The 19,929-nt window shown below is 43.2% G+C and overlaps 1 protein-coding gene across 1 annotated transcript in view; it reads left to right on the top strand.

Annotated features, from left to right (window-relative positions):
- GLRX3 (glutaredoxin 3) overlaps positions 1–19,929 on the top strand; it is a 251,731-nt gene that overhangs the window by 168,322 nt on the left and 63,480 nt on the right. Inside the window, exons 5-7 of the mRNA XM_086922549.1 lie at positions 4,797–4,969; positions 5,075–5,136; positions 13,461–13,518. Coding sequence (XP_086778675.1) covers positions 4,797–4,969; positions 5,075–5,136; positions 13,461–13,518 — 293 coding nt within the window. The remainder of the gene's footprint in view (positions 1–4,796; positions 4,970–5,074; positions 5,137–13,460; positions 13,519–19,929) is intronic.

Genomic DNA, 19,929 nt, shown 5'->3' with positions numbered 1-19,929 from the left:
ACACACACACGCAACCACACACACACAACCACACACACAACCACACACACAACCACACACACAACCACACACACAACCACACACACAACCACACACACAACCACACACACAACCACACACACAACCACACACACAACCACACACACAACCACACAACCACACAACCACACACACACACAACCACACACACACAACCACACCGTCAGTGCACACTTTCACCAGGCACAGACACCATCAGTCGTCAGTGCACGTTTTTACAGGGCCCAAACACCACCAGCCGTCAGTGCATGCTTCCACTAGGCACACACCACCAGACGTTAGTGCATGCTTTCACCATGCACACACACCACCAGCCGTCGGTGCATACTTCCACTAGGCACACACACCACCAGCTGGCAGTGCACACTTCCACCAGGCACACACACCACCAGCCATCAGTGCACAATTTCTACAGGTACACACACCACCAGCCATCAGTGCACACATCAATTGTTAACACATCCACAATTAACTATTGTAGCAATCGCAGTATGGCGCACTTTACTTTTAAACATTCATCTAAAGCGCAGCATGCCACCATTGCTACAAAAATAAATACACATTTTTTTTGGCCTACAATTTATAGACTTTAGTTGCAGTTGGTGTTGATATTAGTTGGTGTTGCAATATTTACCAATGCCAATAGCGCAAACTTAATTATCCCGAGACCTATTGCATTGTAAATGCTTGTCTTTTTATTGCTCCTGCTAAGCAGAGCAGAGTCATGTTTTCTTCCTTGGAGAGCACGGTCAGGGAATACAATTTGTATTCCATACCCCCACTTTCCTGGATAGAGAGCAGCAGTGTACTTGGTGATGAGGTACCGGGGATACTCCTTTTTTCGGGCCTAGGGGGATGGAGTCTATGGGGCAGGTTTCCAGCTCTGGGACAGATCACAACTCTCCACCTCCCCACCCCCAAATCCCCTGAAAAGAAATTGGGCCTCAGGCCCTATCTGAGGCTCAGGAAGGTGAGCTTCGCAGTATTAATGATTTAACCCCTGGGGATCAGACCGTACACGGGCTCAGAGAAGGTGTTCACATGCCCGCTTCCTAATAAAATTAATCGCCGTGGGGATGGCATTCCCGGAGCCTTACACAGAGGCTTGGGGAGGGGAGTGGACGCCTCCCACCCCCAGTAGAAAAACATATTGCACTGGGGAAGGGAGATGGGAGACCCAGCCAAAGTGCAAAAACATATTGCTGGCCCCTACCACCCCATCCCACCCTCCCCCTTTAAGGGGCCTATTTTTGTAAGGTGGGGTCTGCCCTGTTTTTTTTTTTTTTAATATGGGTCCAAGATACGACGAAATAATAAATTACGTTTTAGCGACTGTTCTGGTAGATGGGTCTACGTTGTGTAGTGCGTTGAATGTGTGTGTGAGGAGTTTGAACTGAGTGTATTTGTGTATCGGGAGTCAGTGAAGCTCCTTGAGGTATGGTGGGATATACTTTCCATGGGGGAAGTTGGGGATAATTCTGACTGCCAAGTTTAGAGTAGTTTGTAGTCTTCTAGTGAGTTACTTGGTGATGTCTGTGACCTCTTGTATAATTTGTGCTCTCAGTAAATGTTTATTAGTGTGAGGGAACATTACTTATCTGTTTCTTGTCCATAAATATTTCAAGAGCCCAAATTACGTATTTGAAAAAGCATTTTTTCCCCCTGCAGTTTCTCGTTTCAAGTGTTCATTTTAATCGGAAATGTTGGCCCACAATATGTTGACTTTAGTAATATTATTCTTTTAACACCCCTCCTCTGGTAGGCGTGGAGCCTTATCCTAAGGTGTGACTCGTTGTAGAGTGATCAGCCACAGCACAAACGGACCTTTCATTTTTCTTAAGCTGTTAACATTGGATTGTAAACTACCTTTTACTGCGTAGGGTTTGGCTATTGCTCTGATTTACACTTGTGAAGATTAATGTTAGATTAACAAAGGAGGAAGCAGTTCCTTTCGAATGGTCCTTTACCCGGTGAGAAGCTTGTAACTCCGAGCATCTCTGTATTATGAAGTCCGTGCAGGGGTACCCACTGGATCAAACAGGCACCCGGAATATTAACCTCTGCACATCACCTACATGGCTAGTTTTCTTCAATTGTTTTTCTATTAGTAAGCATTATGCTTGCTCACTGCACTATGCAAAATGCGTTATAAAAGAGAATGGTACTGTTTTATGCTGAAAAACAGCCCCTGTGCTCTGCTACTTGAACTCTTAAAAATGAAATGCAATCGATCAGTCTTTCTAGTCTGCATGTAGTTGCCTACAGCAAAAATAAAGCCGCCTTTTCGGCATGCTGTTGTAGAAACGAACTAATATATTGGCAGGAGAGTAACCATCAGCAATCAGCCTTTAGCTGTTTACTAATGAACTCCCAGATGAATGAGAAATTTCAGAACCTGTGTTTTACTCCAGGCGGTACATGAACTTGACACTTCGGTTGTCGAGAAGGCAGCACAGCTTGGATGCCACACAAATAAATACCAGCATCTAATATCTCAATAAATTCCGTTTCACGAAAATTGCAGCAAGTGGCCACAAATCCATATTACAAAGATTTCGAAAGCGATCTTGTGTAAGGAAGTTGAACGCAGGCCATTCTGGTTACAGTCGTTTCTTTGATACTTTTTGTTTCCATTTGCATCCACAATTGACGAGCACTCTGTAGCACATTTTTACATATTAAACAGGGCCGCCCTGGTTCATTCTTTACTTTCTCAGACTGCAAATGTTGTTTTGCATTTATTTTGTAGTATAGTTTCACCTTTGAGAAAATATGTTGCTGAAGGCCTTAACGATATGATGTATACAGTTATTTGCCTTCTCAGTAAACCCCATGTGAACCCTCTTGCTTAATGGTATACTATTTGAGCCTACAATTGAGCACACGTACTGTGCAAAAAAAGGTAATTTTTTCAACACAAAATATGTTCGGTTCCAGTTGACAACCTGTTTTGAACAGGCCAATTTTTTTATGGAAGGGTTGTTATGAAAATTACAAATAGTGCGCTTGAGTTATGGACTCCGAATGGTCCCCAAAATAAACATGTAATATAAAAATTACATGACGGGTAGCAGGTGTAAAACGGTCCTATATTTCTGTCTCAGGATTTCGGTTTCATTTCCAAACTCCTGCACTGACATTGTTGTTTGTAATGTACCAGAACCTGATGGCACCGGTATTAAACCATATTACAGTCTTGTCCGTCGGTCCGTCACTATGAGCTTTTGCCAGTTATGGTTTCAGCGCCTAGAGACCCCCAAGGGTGATTAGTTTGTGATCCACAAATCCTTTTACATTACATTACATATGGTTAGCTCTGCAATTCAAAACTCACAGAGCTGCCAAGGGAACAATAACTTAACTAATGTAAGGATCATCATGACCTTAGTCTTGATGTAACAATTGCATTTCCAAATGTCATAAATAAGGTCACAATCAAATTATGTGTGACATCATGGTTAAAACTATCAATGAGAGATGATTAAAGTATTGTTTATTAGCTTCAGTATGTGTTGTTGCTATTTATTTAAATATTGTGAGTTCAAAAGAATTGCATTTGGTGTGAGTTATAGTTTGCACGCCAGCCTTCTGAGTTATGGTTTGCAGGGCTAAATACAGGTGGTAAATTTCAGTGGTTGAGTTTTAACATATGTTAAGTTGTTTTAACCAAAGCTTACCATAACCTCACTTCAACCTTCTTTTTTCAGTACATTTTTTGATTTGATTTTTGTCTTATCTTGTACCACATTGAACTGTGGGGCTCAGGATCTGGTGCCCATCCTGGACATGCGGCCAACCGTCACTGCTCATGCCTCTGATCAGGCAGTGCGCCCAACCTGCCGCAAGTGGCCAACTCCCGCTGCACACAGCCTTCAGGCAGCCAAGTAGGAGACCCTATTAAATGTTGCAAATCCTCAGACTCGGGGCCCTTGTTCTGCCTAAACAGGGCCTGCAGACACAATAAATGGTCTGCGAACCTGCAGGATGTCCAACAAGGGTCTCCCTGCAAGTCTGTGTGGGTGCAGTGGCCTTAAGCTAGGGTTTAACTTAATGCACACATTTAACCTCTTCCATCCTGGTTCTTGTTAAATATCGTTTTTAAAAACAGTACACGCTAAAAACTTTCAAGACATAAACCATATAGAGAGCTGTGCAAAGTGTAATATTCTATTTTTTGTTGTGGGAGGAGGAAGAGGATTGATGTGACCCACTCAAGGCTTCGCCTCTCATGAGTTATGGCCTCTCTCCACACACAGTAATAGTAATAGTAATAAGTATCATAATATGCTCTGCATAGCTGCATATATGCTATAGATAGTTGTAACTTTGTTCCACCTTTGTTATTAAACGATTTTGATTCCGTCAGTTTGTAACTTGTGAGTCCGATGGCTATGTTCATTTGCACATGTTCGAAGATTTTTAATATATATCCGAGTCTGTTCCAGTATCAATATTTATAACTGCAGATATTATATCATGTATGTGTACTTGTTCCTTTGAGCAGTGATTAGTACAAGTTTGTCTATGGTTTGTTATCACCTTAGTGAGCAGAAATGTTGTTTGTGATTAAAACGTAGTTTCTTTTTTTGCATGTCGGCTATATTAGATGATTCAGATAAAGTACAATGTAAAAATAGATTTGTCATTAGGTGCATTGTACTTTGCATCAAGATAAATGGCCACACAATTCTGTGATGGATTTGTCTGAACATTCTGTCCTAAGACATTAACATTCGCACTTTTTGTTTGGCAAACAGGATTCAGCAGACAAATAGTGGACATCCTCAACAAGCACAGCATACAATATAGCACTTTTGACATTTTTTCTGATGAAGAAATACGCCAAGGGCTCAAAACGTATTCGAATTGGCCCACTTACCCTCAGTTTTATGTGAAGGGTGAACTGGTTGGAGGCCTGGACATTGTAAAGGTAAACTAGACAACAAATATTTTATTAGTTCTTCTACTTAATCTTGTTCGTCAAAATCGAATCCTCGATGCATTGTAGTGATGTAGCACGCCTTTATATTTTCAGGAACTCGAAGCGTCTGGAGAGCTGGATGACATGTGCCCAAAAGCACAGAAGCTCGAAGATAAGTAAGCAGAATATTTATGTACTAATATTTTGTAATATATTATTTATTTTCCTCCGAGTTTCTAATGCTTCTACAGTTAGTTCGCATTTTAGTGTGTGTTTCCAAGTGTTCTTTGACTGCAGTACTTGTGTGTTGCTGCACACTATTGTTGCATTACGACATGGGCATGCATGCATGCCATTACAAAAAGACTGCATTTTGAGGTGCATATAATTTGGCACAGTGATTTCATTTTGCCTCTCAGTATATATAGTTCTTGACTCGGTTTCTTTTGTCATGGTCTCATACACCAAAGGCATTGCCTGTTTCACCACAGGTAACCTTTATCTACATTCCAATATAATTTCTTTACAGCTCTAAATTACTCGCAGGGTAGTATATTTGATTTATGTTTTTACTAAGCAGGTTCACAAAACCAGTTCCTCCTTATTGCTGAGGGTAACTGATTACGCAATATAAAGGCACTATTTACAATTATTTCTAAGGAAACTGCTTGTGTGGTTCACTCTTCGCTCTTATTTTTAGGACTCGTGGCGTTAACCGCGCGAAGCACGGTCTCGCCAGAGACCTATTGTTAGCGACTCTGCTTTCCAGGAGACAAGACTGGCCACGCGCATGTGAAAGAGTCGGAATTGAGCGTGCCACGCGCACACGCGTTCCATTGAGCAGCTTATGGTTCCCTTCCAATGCGTGCTTAGAGAGACAGTGCTTTCACTTTGTTTAAGTTTTGTTTTTACTGCTGTCCAGATGGCTCTGGGAGTGCGCGGTTAGAGCGACCGTGTTGCCAGCTTTCATTTTCTTTGCACAAACGCAGAGACATACATATACGCACACACACTAGCGCACATACACGCACTCATACACACAAGCGCACAGAAACACACACACCCCCCCCGCACACACACGAGCGCGCGCGCACACACACACACACACGAGTGCACACACACACCAGCGCGCGCACACACACCAGCGCACAGAGACACCCCCCCTCCGCCACCCCCCACTTCAACTAAGCCCCACTCACCTCACTCTGGACTTAAGCCGCCACCGCGGGGCTTTCCCTCGGGCATTCGAGCCCCACGTCACCACTGCTCCTCTGGCCGGGCACTCTGTGGGCTTCCAGCAGAAACGGAAGTCCCGCCCCACGGCAGGTTTCGGCAGTGCACGCGCACTTCTATTCCTGCTTCTGCTCATTCCGTCTCTCGTGCTGGGGTTGCATATCTGGTATGTGTTTTACTTTTTTTTACAATAGCGATTGTTTTTTTATTGTTATTGTTATTTATGTAATGCGAATTTGTATAGCGCAAACTTTACCCGAAGGTGCTGCTCGTTATTACTGGTTTGGCCCAGGGGGATCTTCGCTCTTCCCTGTGCCATACTCTGTCTGCCTGTTATTGATTAATAATAACGCTGCATTTTAACATTGTATATATTTTAGCCAGTAAAATTTTTAAATTGCATTTCCCACCTCGCCGCAAGACTTGCGTCGCCCCGAGGCGGTTTGTTGACCGGTCCTGCCACAGCGCTGCCGTTGCCAGGCGCTGTCAACTTCTATCGACCACCTTAGCCGCCATCTTGGTTGCGGTAAGGCTGGCGGTCTAGTTGTTCCTCCCTCCCGCCCTCCTCCACCTTCATAACTCATGTATAAAAACGGAATGCCTTCCCGTCCGCGCAGCAGGCGCGCCGGCGGCGCCTGGACCGGGCCGAGGAGGGCAACCCCCCCTGTCTCTGGCGATCTAGCCCCGCGTCTTACCTATACACCAACCCAGCTATTACAGATATGTCCCCAGCATCAACATTCATGCCAAAAACTGGACCCTTCCTCCCTTCAAGGCAATCCTGTCCTGCTCTGTTCGCATTGTAACACTGCATTGCCTCCATACTTTAAACCTTCCCCTGGGACCAAACTTAATTCACCGAAGTCCATCGCAATAGCCCTCTCCAACGTGCGATCACTTGGCAAACACCGACAGGACATAGCTGATCTTATTGAGGATAGGAAATTAGACATCTTATTCATGACCGAAACCTGGATGGATAATTCATCCGATCCAGACCTCGTGATTGCTGTCCCAACTGGTTTTTCTATCTATAGACTAGATAGACAGCGCAAAATAGGTGGCGGCGTAGCAATTACCGCACGTGACTCATTCATTGTAAGAACCAATGTAATTCCGTCCTCATCTTGCGAAGCCCTACAATTCTCTATCAAGTTAACCCCCTCCTATAACTTCAGAGGGATTCTCCTGTATCGACCACCGGGATCTAGAGGAGGCTTCATTTCCGACCTTAGTTCCATACTTGCGTCATTGGCCCTGGAAAACTCTTACAATCCTCGGTGACTTCAATTTTCACCTTGATAACACAGAGGACAAGGACACTGCTTCCCTCCTAGCGGATCTGACAACTTTCGGCCTCCCACTATTGGTAAACTCTCCAACGCACGACGCAGGTCATACTTTGGATGGCATCTTTTCCAACTTAGAGGAAATATACATATCCCAAATCCTTCCCCTCATTTGGTCGGACCACCATGTAATTTTGGCTTCTCTAATTGTCCAAGATTCTAGCTCCCACACACCCCCTGTCAACTCCCGACCGCCGTTTACTGCATGGAACGATATCGACAGCCCCAATCTGAAAACCCTCCTGATCAATTCGATCCCCGTTCTTTCTGTTGACCCCAATATTGCCACAACACAATTTCATGATTGGTTGGGCTGCGCCGCCAAGTCACTGGCACCTGTCAAACAGCTGACCTGAAATAGACTTGCCCTATCGGCCCCCTGGTTCTCTGAGGAATTGAGAACGCAGAAACAAATCTTCAGGGACAAGGAGATGCATTGGCGGAAGGACTATACTGAAGATGCCAAAATTCGTTATAAGGAAATGTTGGCTATATACAAAGCAATGATTGTTGATGCCAAGAAAAAGTTTTTTAGTAGAAAGATAGAACTAGCCAAAAATTCTACCTAGCAACTATACGACACTACCAAGCAGTTAGCTGGCCATTCCTTCAATCTGACCCACCCCCCCTCACAATCCCTTTGTGATGCCTTGACCAATTTTTTCTTCAGTAAGGTCAATGACCTATTTTTGGCTTTTTCAAATAACACTAATCCCCCCCCAAATTTACTTCCTCACCTCGTACTGGTCCCACTTTCACTCAGTTTGCCGATATCTCAAACACCCAGTTGGGAGAAATTATCTCTACGATTAGATCAGTTTCTGCACTCGACCCTTGCCCATTCAAAATACTTCCACCTATTATTGATGCTCTCCTTCCTGCTATCACCTCAATCTGCAACTCCATGTTTAGAACAGGCATCTATCCTACCGCCCTCAAAGAAACGCTCCTCAAACCGCTATTAAAGAAGCCACACTTGGATATGGACAAATTGAAAAACTATCGCCCAATTGCCAGTCTACCATTCCTGGCAAAAATCGTCGAAAAAGCCATGAACCATCAACTGTCTGCTTTTATAGAGGAACATCATCTACTCGACGAGACCCAATTTGGCTTCCGCCGTTTTCACGGAACGGAGACGGCTCAAATTAAAGCTGCGGATGATATTAGATCCATCCGGGATGTCGGAGGAACAGCAGTACTAATACTGCTAGATCTGTCGGCAGCTTTCGACACTCTACTCTGATCGATCGTGTCGAAAATATGGGCATCCAACATACAGACAAGAATTTGTTGGCATCTTTTCTGGCCGACAGGTCCCAGGCTGTCACTCTGGGCCCCTTTCAATCATCCACTCTGTCGCTGTCATGCGGGGTACCTCAAGGCTCATCCCTAAGTCCGACACTCTTTAGCATCTATGTGTCGGACCTAGCTAACCTCATTCGAGCACACGGGATGAGCCTTACCTCCTATGCAGACGACACGCAGTTGGTCCTCGCCATTAAAAATAACGGCTATAAAATAGCCGAAGCCTTTCAAGAGGGCATTCTGGCAACTGGGGACTGGATGGCCTCCAATTGCCTAAAACTTAATTCCGACAAAACGGAAGTGGTCATCTTTGGACAACTGACCCCAGAATGGTCATCTGCCTGGTGGCCGACGTCTCTTGGACCTCCCCTCGAACCTGTCAGCAAAGTGAGGAACTTAGGAGTTATTTTTGACGACCGCCTTAACTTTCTCCCACATGCCTATCATATCGCTTCTTCCGCCTTCTATAAATTAAGATTGATAAAGAAAATCCTTCCCTTTCTCCCTGAATCGGCCGCTAATACCTTGGTGACTTCATTGGCATTGTCCACTTTGGATTATTGCAACGCCTTGTTTATTAATGCTCAAGCCAGGGTCTTAAATAAAATGCAGGTCATTCAGAATTCAGCAGCCAGGCTCCTGGGCAGAATCCCTAAATATCAATCTGCCACAGAAACCATCAGACACTTACACTGGTTACCAATTAGAAATAGGATTACATTCAAAACCCTCTGTATTGTGTACAAAGCCCTGCATAACCAAGGACCCGCCTTTCTCACACAAAATCTGACACCCTACTGTCCTCCCAGACTGTTACGCTCGTCCTCCCTAAATGACCTAATGGTCCCTCGTACTAAATTGGTCTCTTGGGGGGATCGAAGTTTCCTGGTGTCAGCCCCGAAACTATGGAACACTTTGCCCCACTCAATAAAAATCAGCCCCTCACTCTGGTCATTCCGTAAGCAGCTGAGAACTTGGCTGTTTAACCAGTAAACTCAACTCATTCCCTCTCTTCCGGGAGTAAATACCTACAGATATTCAGCGCCGAGACGCCCTTGGGCCATTGTTCGCGCTCTATAAATATCATAAATAAATAAATAAATAACAGCCTGATAGGGGGACATCTTTTTCCGACTGCTGAACACTTTGTACGTTGTGCGCTGAACTCTCTTCCCGACCCGTGTGATGCTTCCCAAGGGCTCCTGCTGTGGGGCAACAGGTGGAAGAGAGCCCGTGAGAGTGAAGAAGGGTCCGGCCTGTACTGCTGAGCTGTGTAAATAATAACTACGTCAGCCTCGTGCGTGAGGTGCATCATCAGAGCTGTGTGAATAATAACAGCTGTGAGCCCGTGCCTAAGGTGCATCAGAGCTGTGTAAATAATAACTGCGTCAGCCCCGTGCGTGAGGTGCATCATCAGAGCTGTGTAAATAATAACAGCTGTGAGCCCGTGCATGAAGTGCACCATCAGAGCTCTGTGAATAATAACTGCGGCAGCCTTGTGCGTGAGGTGCATCATCCACATTGCTCAGGTCACCCAAATTCCTGCACTCTCTACCACACTGCTTTCAAAAATAGCATACTCTTGCACACACTCACTGCTCACCAATTCAAAGTTTGCTAAAAATGTTATGCACCGCATTGTCATACACAATGCCAATAACTCAAACTTTAATGCCGCGAGACCTATTGAATTGTAAATGCTTGTTTCTTTCTGTTGTTAGTGAGATAAGTTTGTGCAGTATCAAGGAAGGAGCCTGATGGCAACAACTGGAAACTAATAAATGATGTTCAATTAGTTTACAGGTGCATTCTGGTATATATGTCATTACTAGGTAAGCGTGAGCAGATTCCAGGTATAACAAAACCTTAATTGGTTGATATATTTCTCCAGCTGCAAAGCTTTCAAAGCTTTTTTTTAAACTGGAAATCTCTACATCAACCACTTACAAGCATTGGCAATGGCAATCGGGGTGGATTTAAAGGAATTTTGTATGGTAATTTGACTTGTTATATGTAAATAGCATGAGGCTGGATGTGTCTTTGGAAGCAAAGAACTATAGAAAAATATTGGTTACATTTTCAAGCCGGACCTAAACATCGATGCGGTGGAACGACTGCCCAACTCCCATCTATGCCTCTGCCACAAAAAACACCATCTTTTTTCTAAATTATCTAAGCCACTTTAACCCGTTAACCGCAGCGGTAATTCTGCCGCGGTGCAGGTGTTTCCGTGCGTGGTGGGGCGCCGTCGGCCAATGGCAGACGGCAGCACTGGCCAGGTAGTGTTGCCGACGGCAGCAATTAAGGGGTTAATAACTTTACAATGTCATGTTTGTGGCCCTAACAGTTCAAGCTCAGGCAGCTGGGTAAATAAACAAAATGATCACAACTGTGTGCAGGGAAGCACTTTTTTTGTGCAAGCATACAACTTCTTCCCAATCAAATCATGTACTCCTGGCTCCTTAAATGTGGGCAGAGCCAAAGTCCCTCTCTAGTCTTTCTCACATAATTATCTGGCAACAGCTGCAATGTCGAGTCAGACCATAAAAAGGCCAGTGAATGGATATTATTTATAGTTTTATCCCCCACACCCTACCTACCCTTAACCCAAAAAAATAAAAAATAATTACTGGGGTTGGCGTTACTCATTTAAATCCGTGAGAAGTGGAACTACAGTCACGAAATCCAGTAAACTCTTCGCCTTAGACAAAGTGTAAATTCAGCTGTTTCATTAGTAGGTCAACTAAGACAAAACACTAACGGTAGCCCGCCTTCTTCACGGACCCTTTACAATTGACTTTCAATTTCTGTTGTAAGGTGTCTGAAGCAAACCACTGAAGGACTAGAGCAAGAGTACGAGTCCTGGAAATTAGTAAAGAGACTACGTGGGCACCGGTACATACGTTCATGAATCACCTCTGCCTTCACAGTCAGTCAAGAGGGTCATTGTGCCCACTGAGTCCTGCACAACTTTTTGATCTGAGCCAGTTCACAAATCCATCACTTGAGGGAGATTGACTGTTATGGTATCTATTCACAAGGTGAGAAATATTCGGTCAGAAGTATCCATCTGAAGTACAAGTTACTGTATCCACTGACCTTCCAGGCTCCCTGTTCTGCGAACTGGTATTTTTCCATATAAAAAGGTCCCCATCTAGAGATCTGCACACTGGTGATGCCAGCCTCCTGTTTGGCCATGTGTCTATGGGTGCAGACAGCCTAACCTAGCAAATGAAGTCATCAAGCATGGGTGGCACTTATATGCTGCTCCACTCGTTCCTTCCAGAGCCACGTGACCCCATGTACCAGTGCACAGGACTACTTCTTTAAAGTTTCCTGATCCGGTCTGACACATTGAGAATATTTGCAAGGTGAAGAATCTGTGGTTACATAAAGTAACCACCTGAAAGATCATTACCAAAGATAAGTAACTTGTACTCTTTGTATACTTCAGTGCAACTCCCTTACTGCGATGGGTATGCTACAACATGGGTTCCATGCTCACTCTGCCCCTGGAATAAGCTGCACCCGAATAACAACCCTCAGTCAGGGAGACAGTGATCTTGGGTTGCTTCTAGTTCTCAAAAGTATACCTCTCTCCCTCTTTAAAGGCTTAGCAAAGGTCCACTGTTGGGTGTTGTCATGGCTACTAAAATGATCAGAAGCAGTTTTCCAGAGTAGACAGCCAAAGCAAAGCTGGAGGTCCAGTTAGGGCTACTTTGAGGAGCTTGTGAATGGTACAGAAGTGCATTTATTGACAAGAAAAGGCATGTGTTAACTACCCTCAGCCTTGGAATGAAAGCTTAATGGTACTAGTGGCCTTCTGAGACTTTAATTAGGCTTTGGTTGATGATTTCAAGATGAGCTACATATATATTTTCCATTGAGTAGTGCATACCTTATTCAAATGCATAGAACTCCTCTCCGATCCCTGAATGAGATGCCATATAAAGCCTTTCCATAGTAGTACTTATTTTAGCACTAGTTTGGACGTAAGACTGTCACAAACCTACTTTACCACAAAAGCTTAAGTGGAATGAGCATTTTGTTTTCCAGTTGCTGTATAAAACGTTATAAGAAGTTTGCTTGTGATATTAAGACAAAAACTACTCTTCTATTTTGAATTTAATTGTAAATGTAAACTTTTCTTTAATCTTATCATTAAACAGATTCTGATGCAATTAATTCTGACCTTATGTAGGTTCTAGCTCTTATAAATCCCCAATTTCAAGTGGAGGCTCATCATTCAATTATCTTGCTGCTAAAGCATGGAATGAGCTTCCTCTATCACTTTGTTGCACTGCAAAGGAAAGCCAGTTCAGATCTCAACTTTAAACCTTGTTACTAACTACTGATATCTTATTCTGGTTCTTAGCTTCTAGCGCCGGGACGCCCTGTTGGGCAGCTGTATTTGTCTGATTTGACTAATTCAATCATATGTAAAATCGCAGGATACATGTGTAAACTTTTCCTATAACAAGTGGCTTTTTTGGCACAAAGCAAAAGGAGATGTTATTTAAACTAGATTTTTCATTAGGAAGTCTGATTTTGTTTTTTAGATTAAAATATATGTGTACAATTTATATTGTTTCTCCTTTTCACTATTGCAGACTTAAAGGACTGATAAACAAGGCCAGCGTGATGCTGTTTTTGAAAGGAAATAAACAGGTATGTTTTGTATCCCTAAAATTGTGCTTAACTAAGTTAAGGATTTCCGAAAATGTTTTACCGAAAGCAGAAATATTTATAGGTAACACGTGGAAAAAAGTGTAGATTCTGCTTTGATGGAAAGTAAATAATGCAAGGTTTAGCAAACATCATATTTTCAGGTTACATTGAATACTTTTCAAGCAGATTCCTCATCTGGTAATATATCCCCAGGCATCACATTTAGAAGCAAGCAGGTTCCAACTCCCGAGCCGCAAATGCATCAGTGGAAGTGTTTTATTTTGTTCAAAATGTGCATGCCCATGTAGTCAGTTACTTATTTCACGTGCCACAGAAATTATTAGCCTATGCCATCTTGGAAATGTAATATTAATACTCCTAATTACTTATATTTGCGTTATTCTTTGAAGATTTTTTCTGTTAGTTTGCACTACAGACGTTTTGCTTCATACTAGAGTTCAAGTCAACAATGTTGACATGAGCGGTGCACGTGGTTGACAAGCCCTGTCTGTACCTTCTGCAGGCAGATGCATTCAAAGATGCTTTGAGAAAGAGAAGACTAGCTCATCACAGCCGAGTACTGGTGCTGATGTTTTTGGTCCCATTTCAAGTTGTAGGTCAGAGAGGAGAGAAGGTGAACACAACTGACACCTCCTTCTCCTCTTGTCAGCACTATTTCAATTTGCACCATTGAAACGCTTGCTGTATATCTTTCTTGTCCTCAGTTTCGTTTCTGAAGCGGTTGTAGATACCCTACCATCCAGGTAGCATCCTCAAGCTGGTAAACCTCTTAAAATGGCTTGATAGTGGTGTTTGTAGTGCGGAGCTATCTCTGTTTCCACCCCTAACACTGTTCTTTGGATACCTCTGCCAGCAAGCTTTTGGCTTCAGACCAGTTCTTTTCTCTTATGACCCAAATCATTTTCAGGTCCAAATTGCAAGAGCCTTGGATTCTTTCAGCATCATGCTTCACAACTTGAAATAAATGTAAGGCGATCGATTCTGACTTGAGCCCAGATGCCACCAATCTCATAGCTGATGAGTGTTCTGATATTGTCAGACATTTTTAAGAGATGCACAGGAGCCCTAATTTTGCGCTTCTTTGGCAGCGACTCTGATGCCCTTCATGTGGTCACAAAGTCTCATTTGGTAGCTCTGTAAAAAGACCGTGAACTTGATGAGTCTGTAGATAGTTAGTTTTAATTATGCAGCCCTAACCGGCAAAGAAATGCCCTCCAAAGGATGTTGTCTCTTTAAAACAGTTTTAAGGGAGGCACTTCAACACAACATATCCTAATGCAGCCATTGCACCTTGCACAGTGACACACTTACTGATTCATTCGACACTGTAATGCTATTTGTACGACATTCACATTGCCTCCTACTATGCACCAAAAGCATCAAACCCTTTGCATCTATGAGCTAAATTCGAATTGCAGTCAAATAGGATCAGTATTGCCAACCTCTGGTGCAAGTTCACTGTCTGCAGCGCGGGTAATCAAAGACATTCACAGAACCTGCAGACAGGCCATCTTAGAAATAAACGTGTGATATCGATCTGTAAATTACCTCACATGCCAACCATGATAGGGAAGCTTTTCTCAGTGCCATAAAATACTACATTTACCCTCTTCAACAAATCACCTTTTACTTATTTCAGAAATCCACTGCAACCACACACGTTATATATATTTAAAAACAAATACCACTAAACCCAATATTGATTTAATTTGCAGATACTATCCCCCAGTTTCGATGTTGTTTCTTTTTCCAAAGAGCTGAGCTGCGCCTGAAGTGTGCCTCTTTTCAGTTTGGTGACTACCTCCTTCTAGGTCCCCCCAGGCACTATTTACAGGCCTGGAGTTTACTGTGATAGCCCAATGCAGTCTAAGCTTTATAGTCTTGTTTTGCATTCATTGGACTAAGTAGACTAACACTAGAAATCATTAATTTGTCAGAAAGTTCACTACGTGATCCTTTATCATTAAAAACACGTTCTGCCCTTACTCAAGCTCAGCTTCATCTCAGCATGAACGTTCTCCATCTCTATGAAAACTAACTAAACTCTCCCCTTGAGACATCTCTGTCCTATTAATGCCCAAGCAACAATGCCCCCTCTCTTGGTAAAATCTTTCAAAAACAGTAGCACTACAACTTCAGTACCTGTTTGGTGACAATAATCTTTACTCGTAACAATTAGGCTTCGTCTAAAGAGGCAGCTCTGAAACCGGTTTTATCCTGATAGATTGACACACTACAAATCAGTAACACGGATGACCCTTCTATATTGCAGCTGTCCATATGTAAACTATTACGTTTCCTAGTTGCTCTTTCTACATTAATCCAGATTTTCTACAGGTTTTTCTCCTTCCTTCCCTTTTCCCTTTCCAATCCCATAGAAGTGTGTGACTTGTATAGAGTTTAGTACTTCAACACATTCTATTCAATCGAAAAATGGCACCTCGGGAACTTTACAATACATTTATAGTATGCAACGCTACTTCATTGAAATGTAATATTATCCACCTCAGAACCCCGCGGAAGCCTCTCCCATTGCAGGAAGGTTGTAATTTCTCACTAATGAAATTTTAAAAAGAAAATTATTGTTCTTCTCCATGGCGAAACCCACAAAAGGCTGCCCACATTTTTGACATCAGTAGAGGAACAACAGAAGACCTCCAACACCTTTATATAGAATTAAAGACCCAAGAATCCAATTCACTACTCTGTCATAAGTCCTGACGTACATTACCTCAACTTTAACGTCAGTTTACAATAGAATCTTGATGCTGCTACCAGAAACAGAAGACACATCTTGGAGGTTCCCACTTGAGAAATGTAATTAAAGGTTTACTTTCACTCATATATTTCACATCAGATAAAGAATTAAAAGTACAACAAAAATAAACCATTCAAATAGTTTTGAGCAAGAGCCTTCTCGGATAGCTTCTTACAAGCAACTGCACTACAAGCTTGAAAGAAGCGCAGTGTACTCTTATTGAAACTTGGTGTTAAAGTTAAGTTTTGAATTCTATTTAGAAGTACATATTCTACCCTACCTAATGATTTTAGAACAATGATAATAAAGCATGGCCAGTGCGAACTCCCTTAAAGGACGTTATCAAATTACTTCACAACATTTAGCTACAAAAGAGCAAACGACTTAAGTAATATTCTGAACAGAGCAGAACACGTTTTACCAAAGGAAAACCCGCAGTTGTTTCATAAAGCATTCAAAAGTCATTTAGCGATCCTCCAGTTGTGCAAATTGTTCACACTACCAACATTCTGCACCTTGTGACATACTATATAATTTACAGCATTTGATGCTAATGTACAATTATTATTCTTGCCCTCTCACAGTTTCTTCACTCATCCTCTCCAGTGTCAATAGCCCTACATTTACTGTATGTTATGGCAATCTGGTGCTCTCTGCAAGTTGCGCTTGAAGTGACCTTCCTGTGCATAGAGCTTCCCGAGCAGAGCACGGCTTGCTGTAACACATGGACGAGCAAAGTGTGAATGGCAGAGATAAAAAATGGATGGACGTCAGAAGTGGCAACGTTTCTTGGTTTAGAGTCTCTACACAAGTTTCCTATTCATAACCAACTGAACCATGGATATGCAAAGTCCCCATTCTCACTGTAAGGACATCTCTCCCGGACTTTTCACTTAAACTCTAATACTGCTGCAGCTTTATATAATGGGACATTACTCAAAGCTGTTACAGCGTGTTACATAGAGGTTGCACTGTACATAAAAATAAATACCACATTGATTCCATATCCAGTGACGTGATATAAACATGTACAAAACTATACAAAGTATCATACCAAATAAGGGGAGCAGGGAAAGCATTAAAAGAAGACTGATGCCACAGTCTCCCAGGTAGCTTCGTCCTATAGCTATCGGCAAGCACCAAAATATAGTCCAAATATTCAACTAAGCCAAGCACCAAAATAAAGTCCAAATATTCAGCTAAGCCAGTCGTACAAAGGGTTTGAAAACTAAAGAGATTTATTGATAATGTGCATCAAACACTGACACAAATTTGTGTGACAATTCATGTGTTACTAGCTGGTAGCCGACAATTGTTTATCTATTTGCAACTTTTTCAAAGCTGCAATGTTTAAAACAAGCATTGGAAATGCAATAGGGCTAGCATTAGGAAAGTTTGAGCTATTGGTCTTATAAATGAATTTTTTTTATTTGTGTTATTTTTTTAAAATAGCTAAATTAATAGCTTTGTCATTTACAATGCCAATAGTTATAACTTTCGCAAATGTGACACCTATAGCATTTGTAATGCAACATGTTTTGTATTTACGTGACTTAGATGTATTGATATTACAAATGAGGAAAAAAGAAAGAAAAATGAACCAACAAAAGAAGAAACGGGTATGAAGAGAAAATGCAAAACAGGAAAAGGACAGAAGAATGAAAACAAAACTTTAAAGAAAGCTTGAAACCAAGGGCAAGAAAATAAGAGACATGAGTATGATGAAATGGAGAGCTAGAGGGGTCGGGTAGGAATGATTAACTGTCGGCACCAACAGTGGACATGCGATTGTGAAAATTGTGCTCTGAAAATAGGACGGACACAGCCGTGGGCCACAGTGCAGAAACGGAGTTAAAGCTTAACAAGAGAGAAGTACAGACACACTTTGCACCGGTGAAACTAGACACGAGATTGGGAGTGGGGATGGGTCGGGCGGTGCTGCTCTGCACATCATGAAAAACAACAGTTTATCAAGGCGGGGGAGGAAGAGGCAGACTGCGGGAAGAGGGCAGGGAGGGAGACGGCTGTTCGTAAAAGATGGAGACAGAAAGAGGAGACCGTGAGAAGAAAAGGCGGGCAGAGACAGGAGAATGATGTGAGCGTGGGGACTGGTGATAGATATCAGGGCGACAGGAGGGAGAGGGCGTGAGGGAAGGGATTGCGGGTCACAAGAGCTTTCTGTACCGGGGAGGAAGAGGAGATAAAGGAAGAGGGAGGAGATAAGACAGAGAGCAGCAGGGGGAGGGAATGGGATGGAGAGATGTGGGAGGAAAGAAAAAGAAGGAAAGCCGGTGGAGGGAGGGGTAGAGAGGGAAGCAAAGAAATGTGGCTGGGGGGAGGGGAAAAGAGATAAGAAGGAGCTAAAGTGTGTATTAAAGTAGAGACGGAGTCCGAATACTGTAGAAAAAAAGCTCTTGGCATTGCTGTGGGGAGGGGGGAGGAGAAATGTGAAAAAGCTGCCATGTTAAAAAAACGCGAGACACGTCCTGGCGGCCGTGTAAAATGAGAAACTCAGATCTATTTCAGTTCTTTTTTTTTTTTCTTTTTTTTTTTTTACTTTGTTTATATCAGATTATCCAAGTAATGTTAGTTCGATGCATGTGGGCTGCTGAATTCATATCTGTGCATAGATCGCCGCCTAGTGTTGGGTCCGGATGATTGCACACTGTTGTCCTGGAAGAGTCTTTAAAGTATCACGAGATAGGTGGCTCCTCCCCTGGACTACAGAGCGCATGGGCATCCTCTCCATCCTCAGATTGTTTTTTTCAGCCATTGGGTTCGGATTTATATTTGTTAACTCAAGTTCGGAATCGATAACCTTTATATTTGGCCAAAAGTCCTTTTAGTTATCGTCGGTATTGTCTTTGCGATCGTTGCCCTGTACTTGTTCCAGCTCTATCCTCGAGCCGGACTTCAAGAAGAGCCGCGTGGCTTTTCAGCCCTAAAGGCCCGGTCGACACCAGAGGCCTTATCGACAATCCATTATGGAATGGAGCCCGTTCAAAAGATGTCCCGTTTGCAACTCCAAGTATCCTCACATCGATGTCCACCCGGTGTGCCACAAGTGTCTGTCTCCGGATCACGATGAAGCCAGCTGTATGGCTTGTTCTCGGTTCCGCTCCAAGAAGACGATTCGCCTTCGACGCGCAGCGCGAAAGGAGGCCCAGCAGACGGCACCTGACCCGGTGAACATCTTCGATGCCGAGGAAGATGAGGGAGTCGAGCAGGAAGTTCAAGAGAACCTGTCTGATCCTGCATCAGAGATCGACTCCAGTTACGACGCAGATGTGGAAATGGTCGATAATGAAGACGTCGTCGACGATGAGGCCTTTGGGGCCGTGGAAGATAGATCGAGCGAGGAGCTAGGCCCAACCGTTGGTACGGGGGCCGAGACTAAAACACTCTATAAGGCTCAGATTGAGGGATCGCCACATGGCCTTACCTGAGATCAAACGCATAGTTCTACAGCCTCGCCTCAAGGCCCGGCTACGGACATTTCCAATGAGCCATCGGTTGAACGATCGAAATCGAAACCAAAAGCATCTGTGTCTACAAAACCGAAAGCACCGGAAACGAAACCGAAAGTACGTATTACTTTGGTCGGGTCGAAGGCTTCTGAACCATCGGCACCG

This window comes from Lissotriton vulgaris, chromosome 5 (genome assembly GCF_964263255.1).
Source record: "Lissotriton vulgaris chromosome 5, aLisVul1.2, whole genome shotgun sequence".
NCBI lineage: Eukaryota > Metazoa > Chordata > Amphibia > Caudata > Salamandridae > Lissotriton > Lissotriton vulgaris.
Note: the sequence above shows the minus strand (reverse complement) of the source record. Positions and strands in the feature narration are given on the sequence as shown.